Source organism: Ambystoma mexicanum, chromosome 5q (genome assembly GCF_040938575.1).
Source record: "Ambystoma mexicanum isolate Mex_15411 chromosome 5q, UKY_AmexF1_1, whole genome shotgun sequence".
Taxonomy (NCBI): domain Eukaryota; kingdom Metazoa; phylum Chordata; class Amphibia; order Caudata; family Ambystomatidae; genus Ambystoma; species Ambystoma mexicanum.
In genome coordinates, this window is record NC_090933.1 from 525,009,487 (window position 1) to 525,025,732 (window position 16,246).

The 16,246-nt window shown below is 47.6% G+C and overlaps 1 protein-coding gene across 1 annotated transcript in view; it reads right to left on the bottom strand.

The window, feature by feature from the left end:
• Positions 1 to 16,246, bottom strand: part of PRKDC (protein kinase, DNA-activated, catalytic subunit) — a 3,362,625-nt gene that overhangs the window by 2,291,298 nt on the left and 1,055,081 nt on the right. Inside the window, exon 32 of the mRNA XM_069621025.1 lies at positions 12,813 to 13,039. Coding sequence (XP_069477126.1) covers positions 12,813 to 13,039 — 227 coding nt within the window. The remainder of the gene's footprint in view (positions 1 to 12,812; positions 13,040 to 16,246) is intronic.

Genomic DNA, 16,246 nt, shown 5'->3' on the forward strand with positions numbered 1-16,246 from the left:
TCGATCTACCGTGTCAAAGGCATTGGAAAAATCAATAAATGCGAGGTATACAGCTGTGTTAGATCTAATAGCCTCCATCTTCAGTAAATTCAGTAGCAATAAATTCAAAGAACATCCCACACGTTTAACAAAGCCAGTTTGACGCGTATCAACATGATTAGATTGGGTTGCCCACGTCACTAGCTTTGTTTGTAACACGGTTGCATAAATTTTTCCTAATACGTCGAGTAAAGCAATTGGTCGGTAGTTTTTTGGGCAGGTTCTGTCACCTTTTTTGTAGATGGGTACGATTACTGCTGATTTCCATGATCTTGGGGTTTGCCTTTGATCGTTTATTCTCTGGAATAGTATCATGCAAAAGTCGGCCCACAACTCTGGTTGTTGCTTGATTGTAAAATTTGTAAGGCCATCCGGGCCGGGAGCTCGCGAGTTGTTGGATTTCTTAATTATGTTTATGATGTCGTCTTTGTTGAATACCAAGTCCCATTTGTTTGAGATTATGGCACACGGATTAGGTATTTCAAAGTTCTTTTTATATAAATTGCTGAAGTGGGCAATCCAACCTGACTCAGGCACCATCACGGCTTGCATGCCACACTGGGAGGCTTCTGAATCGTTAATGATGTTCCAGAAGTCTCTGGTATTTTTATTTCCAAGACTTCTTAACATTCGTTCTGAGTCACCTTGTAACATTGACCTTTTGTGGGATTTGATCCAGTTTTTATACCGCTGTCTGGCCTCTTTGGTCAAAATTACGCGTGTAGCGTTATCGTGGTTCCGGGCTAGTCGGATAGTACGCCTCATTAAACGTTTTTGTTGCAATACATTGAGATCAAAGCAATGAAGGCGTTTTATGCTAGGTCGTTTTAGCCCACCTTTGTTTATTTGAAATTTTACTAATAGACCTGCGTAGTCAGGTGTTGGTTCTCCTGTACAATACTGGTCTAATATCTGGACGACTTCTTCGGTGTCAAGCCTTAATCTCACTCTGTTTGGTCCAACTTTGATCCTTTGTGGCCATTTCGACTTGGCGTTTTGCGTCTGAATAGTAAAGTTCATTATTAACATGTCGTGGTCACTCATTTCCTTTGAGATCGCTTTTAGTGTGGTTACTCGTTTGTGAAGATCTGCTGAGACAAATATATAGTCAATTGTTGAGCCGTGGCAACCACTTTTCCATGTGTGCGCTGGTGGTATGTCGCCTTGAGTGTGACCATTTAACATTTGTAAATTTCGAGCGCCTAGTTCTTTCTTTATTTTTAACCCCAGGTTTTTTGTTAAGGATTTTCTTGCATGAAAGAAATCAATGTTCAAGTCGCCGCAAAGTATTATGTTGGAGCTCCTTTGGTTCACAAGTAGACGATCTATAATAGTCGAGATTGCATCGATGAAGTCGTCATTCCCCACACTGGCATGGTTCCAATAAACGTTAATAATTGTCATTTGTTCAGGTGCTAATTTGTCGCAGTCTGGTCTGGTCAAGGTTGATTCTTGAATGAAAGGAGAATGATTCACAGAATTTGTAATCCTGAACCCAGATATACTCCTTACCATCGTTAGCAGGCCAGCCATTGGGCGCCCCTTGCCAGATTGTATAGCAGGGTTTACGACGATCTGAAAGCCCGTCGCTACCGGAGCTTCAGTTAACCATGTTTCTTGTAAACAAGCAATTGTCAAATCACCCAACCACTCACTGTAGAACAAATGGTTGAAACCCCGTGTGTTCCACGATCCAAGTGAACATGTCTGGGATGGGGGCTCAGCCTGGCATTATTGTGGTTGGTTGATGTTCAGTGTTGCTGCTACCCAGTTCCAGTTTTGTTCCACCCCACGGGGAAGAGAGGTAATATGAGTATTTGTTGCTTCATCGTTTGTTTTTCCATAGCCTTGAATTGTTATAGAAAACTGCTTTATGGGCACATTTTCTTCTTGACAGCAATCGTTATCAAATGAGACGTGTTTCTTACCAGTAGACGGAAACTTATTATTTGTAATTTTTGCTTTTGAGCTCTCGACATTTGAGTTCTGGTGCGGGGGCTTTAACTGTCCCGCGAAGGCGTTTGCCGCCGCCTCGTACAGGCTCTCTGATGCTTTTTGGGTGTCCCAGACACGTCCTATGGACTTAAGTTGTGGACTATGATTGTATGTTACTACGGTGGATAATTCGTCTTGCAACTTATAGACATCAAAGCCCATGGAAAGCAGGGACACGTTTTCCTCTAAAATGGAGGAAGCGATCAAGGGAGAGGTTATGTGAAGCACCACTTTGTCGTTCCGGGCCTCTTCTGGGAATTCGACTAAAAGCAGATCGTCTGAGTTGATGGCACGTAATCTCGGGACGTGATGTAATAGTGTTACTATGTTCCTGCGATTTAGAATCAAGTTGTCATGGGGCTGCAATCGCTCGACAAGTATTCTGACCGAGGGATGATGATGGGATCCCCTGGATGTTAGCATCTCTTTCATTGTTTTAGTTGTATTTGTAGGTCTTGTTTTGTGATCATTATTGTTCCTCTCTGGTAGTAATGAGCGTTGGAGTTCGACTCTTTCGTTACAGGCTCCTGCTTGAGTCTTTCTCTGATCCGATGGTGGATGAACTTGATCAGTACACCTTTCTAATTGGTAAATTCTGTTTTGTTCTTGTCGTTTGTCTTGCATGGTCAAGAAATTGTGACTCTTATTCGGTAGGGCGACTCCCTTGTCGTTTATTTGGAAATTTCGCCCAGGTGGACACTCAACGGCAGCCTTGAGTGACGTGGTAGGAGCACTCGCTTTGGCGTCGTTCCCAGTGGATGTCGCTCTGCCCACCGCGGATGCTTCTTTCTTTAAGCACTCCGTTTTCGGCTCGTTACCAGTACATGGTTTTTCACAAAGAACAGCACTGGATTCCAAGTCTTCATACACGCTGTCATCATAAGTTGACAAATTTAATAAGTCAATTGAGGGTTCTTTCTCTGTGCTTACTTTATTGGATTCCTTAGGGACACTCTCAGTGTCAGATAGACTGGCAGAAGCCTGTTTTTGAGTTTGCTTAGCAGACTGCTTTATTGTTCTTGGGGCTAACGTGTGGACCACTTTGATGTTACGTAAAAATTTTCGTGCTCCATTTTGTTTGTTGCCTCTCTTGACAGGTAGGTTTTTGGATTTTTTTTTTAATTGTTGTCCAATCAGGTGTTTACCCACACTTTTTTGTGATGATGTCTCATCTTCTTTATTGAAAATGGAGAATAATGGACGATTTGTATCTTCAGTAGGGCCCTGCTCGGTCCAGTTTGATTCCGCACGCTGCGGCTGTGTGGTAGAGGTTGATTCAACTTGTGAATCTCTCAAAGCTAAATTTGCAGAGTTTTTAGCTTGTTCGAATGCAGTGTGAAAGGATACGTCAATAATTTCAGTGATTGGAATAGCATCAGAACTTGGGGTTGCTATACTTGCTGAGGCACTGAGACTTGTTGGCTGTAGTCTAGGTTTTTTTGATGTAATAATAGGGGCCGTAGAGGAATCCACAGGTGGGGTCTGGTCAAGTGTCTTCTCAGACAAGACTCCAGAGTTCACCTGTGTTAGGCTAGATTTAATAGTTGGACAAAGGCCTAGCGAGTTTGTGGTGACATCGCAGTGATCTATTCCTTGCGTAGAATCTTCAGTTGCCAGTTGTGATAGGTCATCAGATCCCTTTTGTCCTGGTAGTGAGTGTGGTCGATTTCCTTCCCATTTGAATAAGGCTAATGCTTCCTTGGCTACTTCAGCGAGTAGTCTTTTGTCAGTTGCCTCATTATTCCTTTGTTTAGTCACAAGCTTGTGTAGGTCGTCTAGTTTTCCTGCGCCCACCAGTTGTGTTTTATTAGTTAATCCACATATTTGTTCTACATTCACTACTTTTGAATTGAGTAGAGCCACTACCGTGGTCAAATCTCGGGTGGCCTCATGTATATGTTCGTATAGTTTTATGAACGGGGCAAGAGAGATGGTTAATGTGGATAAGACTAGTTCTTGCAGACATGAGGTCGTCATAGCGGTGCTGTCTATGGAGCTGTGAGTGGGTGCTTTCGACTGGTTGAGGCTTCTGGCATTATTAGTTCTGTTTCTTCTAATTTTCGGGAATGGTCGTTCAATGAAGGAAGACTCAGTGGTCTCATCACTGTCTGAGTCAAGGTCAGAGTTTTTGCTACTCAACGACAGTGTCTTTTTTTTGTGTGCAGGAGTCATGGTCAATTGACATTTTGTTGTGTTATTTGATCTTTTTTGTGACAGAGGTGGTAAACTGTGCAAATCCGGGCTGAGGTCCACACGCTCTCTTGTTATCGACATTTTCGCTCGCTTGTGTGGAATGTTTACAGCTCCTTCATCTTTTGAGCCGCACCCGCAGGTTAATCTCGAAATGTCGCGTTTTAATAAATGTTTAACCCCTTCGTTGTTAGGGGTAACTATGGTTGTGACTGTATCAGCTGCACTATCTTTTGTTTGAACATTATTTAATATGATTGAATTTTGTAGTACATTTGTTACGGGCTCTGACGGTTCTCGCCGTGTTTTCTGAGCAACTTGCGCGTCCGTCGTCGCCGCGCAAGCTCGCGAGCCCACGCAAAGGTCAGTGGGCAGGCCGATCCTCTCCTCCTCCGCGAGTGTGAGTACATCCACGCCAGAGCCGCCAGAACACCCTATCCCGCCCATCCCGCCAGTCGCCGGGCCGTCCTCAATCCAAGGAGAGGGCGGGCCAGGTCGCCGGACGCCGACAGACAGGCACCCCGCGGAAGGCGGCGAGACACGGGCGCCCGGAACGACAGTTCGCCGGTCCTCCGCTCCCGCCTCCCACCCTCCGCACAACAGCCCCTCGCTCCGCGCCGCACTCACGGACAGATCAGCCGAGGCACACACCATCGCGCCCGGCGCCACCGACAACACGGCCCCCCACTCGGCCTCTGCCAAGGAACAACACACCACAGGTAAATTTGTGTGAGTTCCTGTGTCTCTCTTGGCTTTGTTGTCTATCCGTGTCTCCAGTATGTCATGTGGGGGTTGAGCTACTTGATCTACCACAGTGTTGCATGACTCGGATGCAGGATGTAGGGGCGGAGCGTGCGCTTGGTCCGCTGGTAAGTCAGTCGAACAGAAAGTTTTTGGCCCCCCATGCTGAGTCTGTGTGTTACCGGTGCTTCCTTCGCAAAATACATCATCATTTAGAATGCCAAAGTTTGATAATGCGGCAGATTGTGCAAGCAAGTTTGTATGCGTGTGTGTTTCCATATCGTCCAGATCTTCGCTTGTTGATACACATGAATGATAGTTACTTACTTGGTTTTGCCGGTTGCTTAGCAGACTTCGATGCATTGCTGCTAAGTCCCCATGTTTCTTCTGAGCACGAGTTTTGGGCGAGGACATCTTTGCCAGAAGTACTTTAATGAGGTTTGTCCCTCAACTCCCAACTCGCCAAACAGCTAAACAGCAGAGAGAAAAATCCTCAGCCCTTTTCTCCTCAGGGCTTAGCGCCACAAGGGCGCAAGAGGCCTTTTGTACCCTGTGGCCTTATTGGTTGTTGGAATTAAAGGTACAGGTACCGGCACACGCACCTCTTTATCCTCTGTGTCGGCAGTAGGTTGAGATGCACGGAAGAGAAGAGAAAGTAAGTCACTCGGTATCGCCACAGCTAAACAGCAGAGAGAAAAATCCTCAGCCCTTTTCTCCTCAGGGCTTACCACATTGAGGTCCCATACAGGGTGCGGCTTCTTGTTGGTGGGTAGAGCCTGGAGAGGCCCGCCAAATGTCTCCTGACTATCAGGTTGGAAGAGGAGAAGATCGCCTCCTCCGAATTTCTGTAGGCTCATATGGCTGCCAGAGAGGTGCGGCAAGTGTCAACCTGTACGCCCGAGTGCTGAGAAGGAGTGCACATCATCCAGCGTGCACGTAAAGAGGTTGATCTCCTTAGAGGCAGCCCAATGACAGGACCTAGTCCATTCACTTGTGTACTGGCTCCTAGTAGCCTTGCTCCTGGCATACTGAATAATTTCCAGGTTAGGGAGTGATAGGCTCAGGTGTTTGAGCGTGACCTGCTCAGGGACCACGCTGCAAGGGCTAACTTCTGTGCGGCGGGGTGGCAGACCCTGCCCCTGCTGCCCCAGAAGATGAGCTGGCCCCATCGGAAAGTGAATGGGTGGTCTGTCAATGAGGCTGAGCAGTTCGGAGAACCACAGTCTCGCCGGCCACCATGGAGCTATCAGAATGATACTGAGGTGACAAGAGTCCTTTATCTTGCGGATCACCCTTTGGACCAGGGGTGTGGGAGGGAAGGCATAAACTGTCATGTCGTCCCACTGTATCTGGAATGATTTGCCCAGGGCGCTAGGGCCTTGCCCCTGCCAGGACGCCAACTGTTGGCACTTCCTGTTGTCCCAGGAGGCAAAAAGATCCACTTGAGGATGCCCCCCTCTGCTGAAGATCTCCAGAAGCACCTGCTCGTTCAATTGCCACTTGTAATTGTCCGCTCTCAGCCTACTGAGCCTGTCCGCCTCCAAGTTGGAATCCCCCAGGAGGTGGACGGGTGTGAGGTAGATGTTGTTCTCCGGGGCCCATTCCCACATGCTGACCGCTAGGTTGCACAGTGGGGGGCGCCTGGTGCCCCCCTGCTTGTTGACATAGTACATGCTGGTGGAATTGTCGGTCTGGTTAAGGACGGTCTTGCCCCAAATGAGCGGAAGGAAAGCTCAGAGCTAGCCAGATGGCCTTCAGTTCCAGCCAGTTAATATGAGACTCCATGGATGCTGTGACTGTCCAGAGTGGCTCCCCAGCCCTCCAGGGAGGAGTCAGTAGTGATGGTGACCTGCGGGGCTGGCTGCCGGAAGGGCTTGCCCGTCCGCAGGTTGCAGTCCCTGGACCACCATGTGAAGTCCAAGTGGAGAGAAGGAGGGATGCTGACTGGCTCCGCTTGGGAGCCCTTCTCCTGATTTCATGAGGCTGCGAAGTGAGGCTGTAATCTCCTCATCCTGACTCTTGCGTGGGGCACGGCCAGTAGGACCGCTGCCATGATACCTAATAAGTGTTGGTACCACCAGGCCGAGGTCACTGCTCTGGTAAGGAAGGGAGTAGTGGCTCCCTTGATGGCTGTGACCTTGTCCTCCGAGGGAAAGACTCTCTCAGAGCTTGTGTCCCAGATGAGGCCCAGGAAAGTTAGGCTCTGCATAGGCTGCAGCTGAGACTTCTTGAGGTTGATGGTAAACCCCAGGTCATGGATTGTGTTAAGTGCAGAGGAAGCATGGAGAACAGCCCTTTGAGATCTCGTCCAGACAAGCCAGTCGTCCAGGTACGGGTAGACGTGGTGGCTCTGGACCCTGAGGAGGGTTGCCACTGCATTCAGGAGTCTGGTAAATATCCTAGGGGCTGAGTTGAGGCCTAAGGGTAGCACCTTGTATTGGCAATAGCAGCCCATGATCCTGCAGCGCAGGAAGGAGCAATGTGGTTGCCAAATCGGGACGTGTAGATCAGCGTCCTCAGATCCAGAGAGCACATCCAGTCTCCCCTCTCTAGTGTCTCCACAATGAGGGCTGGCGAAACCATCTTGAATTTTTGAAGAGGTTGGGAGAGATTGAGGGTGAATAGGTCCAACACAACTCCCAGGCCAGTCTGGTTCTTCTTTTGTATAACGAAAATCCTGGAATGGATACCCAATCCTCTCTGGAAGGCTGGGACTTCTTCCACTGCCTGGCTCTCGACGAGCAATCAAATTTCCACCAACAGAGTTGCCGTCCCAATCTGTGGGAGTGGAGGGGAGGAGGGAGGAGAGGGAGGTACCGGTAGGCTATATCCTATTGTTGTTTGCGTCTGTGGTGACTCCGAGAACAGTCAGCAGGCTGCCTCAACCTCCGTTCCTGGAAGCCCCAGAACCCACCAAACACCTGCCCGTTTATCGGAGCGTGATGCGACTGGGTGTACACCTTGGGAGTGGCCTTCGTTAGGATCGATAAAGACTTCGCAGTTTGTGAGCTGCTCATCGGTGGTGGAGTGATAGAGGTCACTACCCTCAAATGGAAGGCCCAATATGTGTTCCTGGACATCAGGGTTAAACTTAGTAGCCCAAAGCCAGGCCGTCCTTCTCATGTCTGTCAATGCATATGGCCCGGCCAGAGGTATCTATGTGGGCCACGGTGGACTCCATGATGTCCTGCGACCACTAGCTTGGCCTCTGCTAGCCCCGCCTTGAAGCGTGCTTGGCTCTGTACCGGAAGCTCTGGAAGGAAGGCGGCTACTTCCCGCCAAAGCCTTTGGTTAACGGCTGCCAGCATGGCATCGGCGTTGGATTGACGCAGGTGTAGGGAGGCGTTGGAGTACAGCTTCTTTCCGAACGCCTCCAAGATCTTCTCCTCCTTGCCTAGCAGTGCCGAGGACGACTGAGACTGAGGCTTCAAGTAGAGTGATGCTGCAGCAATCACCGAAGAGTGTGGTTCAGGGTGTGCCAACAGCAAGAGTGATTGCCCCTTCATCTGCCTATACTTGGCATCGATTGACAGGATGAGCCGAGTGTGGCTTAAGCCACCCCTTCTTGGCCAAAGCAACAAAGTCCTTCTGCATCGGGATCCCTGTTCTATTAGGGGGACGTACAGTGAGGACTTCTGCCAAAACCCCTTCCTCCGGTTGCTCGACCTCCGGTTGAGGAAGCCCCAAATATTCCAATCCTGCAAGTCGTTTGTGGAAGGCCTTGGCCGACTATGGTGAGTCTGGGTCCTCCTTCTCATCTGTGTCTGCCCGGGTGTCCGGCTGGTCCAGGGCGGGTGGAGGAGTACTGGGCCCCGTGGGCTGCGGTGTAGGAACCGTAGCCGGCGGCTAGTGCGGTACCGTCTGTACTGTGGCAGGTAGGGGAGCCGGAATCGAATGAGCCAGCTGGGGCAGCAGGGGCTGCACTGGGGCCTGTGGCGCCAGAGCCATAGGAGGAATGACTATGGGCGCTGGTGGACTGACCGGCAGGAGTATGTCCTTGATAGCATCCCGTAGGATGGCCCCCCATCTGAGGATTTTGCATCAGCGCTAGGAACCTTTAGAAGAACCTGTCTTCGGAGGCTGAAGAGGTGGCAGGTGATATTGACGGATTGGCTGCCGGCTGCTGGGGCCAGAGCGCACCCTTTCTCGGTTGCAGGGGGAACCTGCCCCGCGCTGCTGATGGATAAACTGTAGGCCACGTACCTGATTGACACCAGTCGCACCTTGAAACTGCATCGGACGAGCAGCCATGTTACCTGGAGCGGCAGCCATTTTGTCCAGCTGCGTGCCGAAGTCATAGTGCTTGGCTCCCTGGGCCCGGCCTCCTCCAAGACTCTTTTCAGTGGAGTATGAGACCGACCCTGCATCTCAGGATGGGGCCTGGAATGCGTATTGCCCTTGGCAGTATCGCCGATAGTGCTGCCTGCAGGCGCCCCATCGGACATTAGGCCGGTACTAGGGTGTTGCCCCTCGGGAGTACACCTGGTAAAAGAACCTTGCAGTACCTCAGCACTGTGTCCGAAAGGATCTGATGACCCCTCGGCCGTGGGGCTGGTAGCTGGACTGGTGTGCTGGTGCGAGAACCAGAAAGATTTGGGCGTTTGCTTGCGAAGGAGTCACCCTTACGGGGTGCGATGGATAAACAGCGGACCTCCCTTGGGCCTCGACCTCTGTCTGACGAAGTCCTTCAGAATGTCTGGAAGCGACCTTTCGAAGAGCTCCCACCTAGCTAGCCTGTTCTTCAATGAGCATAGAGTAAGTGCGTCACACGTGGTACAACCTTCCCAGCCTTGGTCGGGGCCAAGGCAGCGGAGGCAAAGAGCATTGGGGTGGGCTGTAGGGAAGAGCCCCTTGCAGGCTGGACACCTGCTGAAGTCAACATGGGCCGGGGAGGAGCATGGTGCTGGAGGGACACCCTTGCAATATGGGGGAAAGGGGACGGGATGCAAGGGTAAGGCTTTTTAAGCAACTGCTGCATTGCAGGGCTTATTGGGCTCACACAAGGGAGCTTACGGTGGGCACATCCACCTTGGTTGCCGCCTGGCCACGCCCTCCAACCCCCACACAATTGTGCTTTTTAAAGCACACTTTGTGGAACATTTTCTAAATCTGCACAGTTTGGAATTGGTTTTGGAGGGTAAATTCAATAGATGCACGTCCCCAACAGTGCACAGGAGCCTAATGCAATTTCATAGTGCATCTGCCCACAATATATGCCAGTATAAAATGTGTTATTGTGGCTATGCCCATGCTGACTGCACCAATATGCCACTATTCCTATATAAGAACACACTCAAATTTGCTATGCCAGTAATGATCCAGTAGGAAAACATGTCCATACTGGCTCTGACAAAATATGCCAGTATTCCCATGTAAAAACACATTCATGATGGCTTTGCCAGTAAAGAAAGCCATACCACAGTAAGAAAACATATCCAGACTGGCAGTACCAATGAAGGCCAGAATGACACCTTTGAGGAACTCATGGTGACAACAAGTAAGACAGACACAAGTGATCACAGTTCAAGGGTGTTTATTGAACAATGAAATGCTGTATGCAGATTGGAAAAACGCCTAAACTAAACCTAAATCCAAGATGGGAGCAATCGTCAACCATCAAATGAAAAAACAAAAGCAGTCGTAGTAGTGTTGTGTCAAATCAAAAGCTTTCGAGCTTTCAGTTATCAAGGTCGTCTATAGCCAAGTCTCGTTTCACTTGAAAGTCTCTTGCCTTTGTGGACCAGATGTGTTTAAACAACAAAACAAAAGTTCCTTCATCAAATGAAAGTTATTTTCCAATGTTTCCTGGGTGATGGGCTCACCCCTGGTGCCCAGTCTTCTGGGTGCTGACCCTTCTCAATCAGATCCCAAAATATATTACAGTTCCTTTATCAACTTTGGGTGACAGCTTCACCCCTGGACCTCCCTCGGTCGGGCTCAGACCCCTCTTGACTTTTTTCCCTTGGTTTCTCAATGTTCACTTTTACTGTGGGATTCACTTCCCTTTCTTTCACAGTGTTTGTAGATCAAAGTCTTTCAATTGTACAGGGATTTTGCTTGAGTATGACCACTTTTACCTATTTCGCCGGCCCTGCAACAGCCTTCTGGTACCTGTGGTCTCTCGAGTTAGCACCCACGTGGTGCCGGTTCCCTCTGAAGCTGGTCTCCCCTTCACACTTAGTTCATTCAAAGTTCATTAGCTTTGGTTTTAAACTTGCCAGTTTGCGATTCTCACACATCACAGCCCGGTTCTTATTGGTTCTCCCCTCGACTCACCGGTTGTGATGAACCGCTTGGCTGTTGGCTTCTTTGGTGTCAAGGCCGGTACCACGGAGGCGGGAGCTTTCCCCGAATACCATTGACTGCTGCAGGACACTTGTGCTATTGTTTGCGGTCTTAGGCTCCCTTCCACAAAGGTTCTGCGGATCTGGGACCAAAAGGGCAAGGTCACTTCTCTCCTTGCCACCCTCTTGATTCCTACCACCTTTCTCCTTCACTTGAACTGCCGCGTGGTAGCTGTCTCACCGTGCTCGCCTTGTCCGTACTGTGCTCTATGGCTCCACCTTTTATCTCTGTGGGGAAGGGAAAGGGTCGTCAGGTGTGTGTGTGTGTGATTCTGATCAATTGCCTGACTTTGCCTGACCCTTGTATTGGGACATGTCAGGTAAACGGCTCTGGTGTTAGTCCGTTGTCCTTTGTGTTGTGCCAAAGTGTTAGAGTTAGAAAGGGGGGGGGGGAGTGGGCAGTGGTTTGGAATGTCCTCCGTGAGAAGATGGGGAAAATGTGCAAGCGGAAGGGGGGTGCGTCTCACCGGTCAAGTTTCCCACTCCTACTCCCTGACGACCCCCCATCCAGGTGATCTTCCCTCACTGGTCCACCCCCCCAGGAACTGGATCCAATAGCGATGGCTGTGTCCTGGCCACCTCGATGACAGATTCCCGGGCAGCAGCCAGGGAGACACCTTCAGGTTTCTCACACTATGAACACTCAGGTTGGATTTACTCGTGATGCAAGTAAAAAATGCCATGCCACAGTAAGCAAATATATCCAGACTGGCTCCACCACGGTAGGCCAGTAAAGTCACATAAGAACACTCATGTTGGCTTTACCCTTAATGACCATCAGATATTAGCCATGCCACAGTAAGAAATCATGTCCATATTAGCTGGCTGCAGTTCAGTACAGCCATGTAAGAATACTCATGTCAACTTCACCCTTGATGCCCAGTAAAATGTATGCCTAAACTGGCTGCCGCTACAGAAATGGAGTACACAGCTACACAAATAGACCTCTCCCCATAAATGTACAACTCTGCTCCTAGCCCATACACATTCATACAGCATAAGTTCCAGACCATGCGTGGGGAGCCGCAGGCACATGCACATGCAGTACAATAGCCTCCATCCCCAATGGGCCATGTTAATCTGGTGAAGCTAAATTCCTCCAACCTTGCATGGCCCAGTTGGGATGCGTGCTGGGTACTAGTAAATTGAATGCCAGTCTAGGAGCCCTTCCTTAGCAGCAAAAAGCAGCTAGTTATGTGCTCAGTGTTTACACTGGGAAGACTTGGATCACCCATAATGGCTGGCGGACCATGGACTTTGCTCTCACAATCACTCTCCTCGACACCTCTAAAAATATGCCAACCACTGGCAAACAGAAGCAATTTGGTTTAAGATGCAAGCCATTCATCTCCTTTCACATTATTAGGTCATACTGGCCCTTAACTTTCAAGATGGAAACATTCAGATACAACATACAAGTGAATTATTAGATACTTGTTGAAATGCCATTGGTTATCACACTCATGAAACAACGCAATATATAATAGAAGGCTCTTTGCTCACCTTCCAGAAATCCTGCTGGCAGTTTTCAAGCACCATGCTAACAAATTCCATTATTCTGACAATGATGGTACATTTGCTGTAATTATATTGTTCTCTTTCTTGAGGACTGAACATGATGCCTTTTGGTCCTGAGACGAAGCACTGCTCAGCTGCAATAACATCATGCAATGCAAGCTGGCTAAGGAAGAACGCCAAAGATCTGAGAAAGGAAGACTCAGCTTCTGTTCCTGAAGGGAAGACATTACTATCATCAAAAATTGTAGAAAATGTAATTATATCATCACAGACGAACAAACATTACTAAAGAACATGTTTCTGCTGGATACGTTATTACTAGTGATCAAGTTTCTAAGGGAAATTTCTGTGCCTGTCGCCCAGGCACAGAAATGTTTTTTTACACCCACCACACTGGACCAAAGGTCTTGGTGCAAGTTTTACCAGTGTCAGGGGTGCCTCTTGTGCTGGAATTGTCATGGCAGTGCACACATGGAGCCATGTGTACCCTTGCAACTCAGTTCTGCCCCTAGTCCCTGACAAAAGAGGAATGCTACAACAGTTAAATTGAAAAGATGACGAAACAATTTAACATTTTTTAGAAGGATAAGTAGGATGGTTGATGAGTAATCTGCGGGAGGCATTCCATATCCAGAGAAACCATTACCAAAAATAAAAACATACACTCATAATGGACACATTCCTCCCAAGGATTCCTGATCTTTGAAAGACTCCCAAAGTTATAATTAGAGGATGTAGGGAACTATTGGTTTAAAATCAGTCTACCGGAAAGATTTGAAAAACGAAACCCCCATATGAGCATTTTCACCAACCAGTGTCAAGGTGGCATTGTTTTTTCAATGTGTAGGGATGCCCTTGTTGTCAGCTGACAACAGTACAGCAAAGGGAGCCTGCTTTGAAAAGCAGGCCTGACCTCTTCTAGCATGCGCTCTCAAGCATGTAAGAACATTTTTGTTTGATAACTCATTGCAGATATTGGTGCATAAGACGAACGCATCTTGAGAGTTTTTCATTTTTATTCCCATCCCCTTTTTAGGGCCCAAAAGAGATCAGCCAAACAATACTATGTGTCCTTGGCTATACAAAAACGTAAGGTCCTCTTAGGCTCCAGCCTGCGGAAGCGGTGCTCCATTTGTGATGGGAAATGATAAGGGAAGAACAGAGGAACAAGTATTTCCTGCTGCAAATGGCTCAGAGACCACACTGAGGAGAAATACCGTTGTAACCCACAAGAGAACTGTCACCTCAGAAAAAACGAAGAAAGCGTTTGAAACACAGAAACCTGCACCATTCAATATCTGTGTCTTTGTCAGGCTTTCTGTGATCCGTTGCCTTCGATTTGGAAGACATTGTGAGGGTTATTGTGACACTCAAATCCTCTAGAGCTTCGAGTCCTGATGGGCTTGCGAATGCTGTGATTAAACACAATCTGAGGAAGTGGGCAATGTTGCTACTTAAGGTGTTCTCCACTATATGAGAAAGTGGAAAATTCCAGAGAGCTGGAGAAGAACCATCATGGTCCCCATTTATAAAAAAAGGAATATGCTCCTTGCCTTCTAGATATAGACTCTTAGCTATGTCTGACACATGGTGTAAGATTTTTAGCATATTGCTATTAAAGATTATTAATACATGGATTACAGAGAATAATATTATTCCACACCAGCAAACTGGTTTTAGGTCAGGTTATAGTACCCTTACTAATATGTTTGAGCTTAATTATCGCACATCGGATATTTCCGGCTGTCCAGATAGCAGACTATATTTGTGTTTTATAGACTAAATTGGGGCCATTGATTGTGTCAACCGTGAAAGACATTGGCAGAAGCTTCAGGGATGGCACATATGTCCCATGGTACTGCATTTTGTTAGGGTGATGTACTCCATGACCACGATTTCTGTTTGTTTGGACAGGAGTGGATCGCTCAATTCTCCTGTTCACACAAACAAGGGTTTAAAGCAGGGCTCTGTAATAGCTCCGGTCTTGTACACTTTGTACGTGGCCGATATGAATCCTAGCCTGGCTGGCATTGATAGCTCCCCGCCCCCCAAGATTGGTGGAATGGGCATTAAATGTCTCTCCTATGCGGATGATACTGTCATACTGGACAAGCCTCCCATAGGCTTACAAAGATCGCTGGACGCCTTGAGTGATTATGCCCTAATCAATGATCTTGTCATTAACAATAAGACAAAGATAATGATTTTTGGAGCTCAATCCAGAAAAAAATAGAAAAAAATCCTATACATGTAGAATCAATAATGGACCCCTGGAGGTGGTAGATATCTATTCTTATCTGGGTTTGCCCACTGTTAGTCATACTTCTATGCTGCTCTATGACAATAGGTCATCAGGTAAAATGCTGAACAGATGGAATGTTATTCGAAGATCTATTGTGAAAAAAGGCGGCCACTCAATAGGAGGGTTCTTGGAAATGTATAAATATAGCATTGTTCCTGGTGCCCTCTATGCTTTGGAGATCCTCAATGAAAAATATGTTAAATGGCTTTATAAACTTGAAGGGAAATGATGGCGGTCTGTACTTAGGCTACCCAGTGCGGCCACGGTTGAGGATATTAGGTGTGAGCTTGGGATAGTCTTGTTATCTACTCTACGAAAAATCTGATGTGTCAAGTTATATAATAACATAATGAGAACAACAGAATGTGAAAATCTTTTTGGTATCATTGCCAATGCCACACGATTGGGACATAAGAACAACCTGATGGGAAAACTGCAAATGACTGTGGAATTTGTTCCTTGGCAACATTGATCTAGACTCTGTGGTGTATGGTAATAATGACCCTTGTTTTGACTTGCACATGAAAAAGAAAGCTGCTGAATGGGACATGATAAATTCTATGTACTATTTAAGTACCAAAAAAAGATAAGTGTTTTATAGTAGGGAAAGTTTTAATATCGGGAAACCTTGCGATTATTTAGTAAAGTATGGGAGCTATGATCTTAAAAGATTTATTATGCGTCTTCGTTTTAATATTTTACCTTGTAATGAGTACACAGGGGGATGGAAAGCTATCCCATATGCACAGAGGATGTGTCGCTTTTGTGAGCAAGAGGTGGAAACAGTGAGGCATTTGCTCACCTTGTGCCCTAAATGTAGCAATTTTTACTATAAGGGCTAAAGCGACTTGGTGAGTAATTGGGATACGATTGCTTCTGATCAGTTCTCGGCAGCCATATATGTGGCATATCCATTGGTTTATTTTGGTGCAGCTTATTTTATGTTATGTTAAAGATATTTATATAGTGCACTGTCACCAACGGAATTGGTCCCCAGGTGCTCAGGCGGATCTGCAAACAAGGAGGTGGGTATGGGTTAGTGGGGTGAAGAGGGCGTAGGAAAGTGAGAAGGAGGTGTCCTGTTGGCGGCTTCAGCTCGGTTGTCACCGTTAGCTGA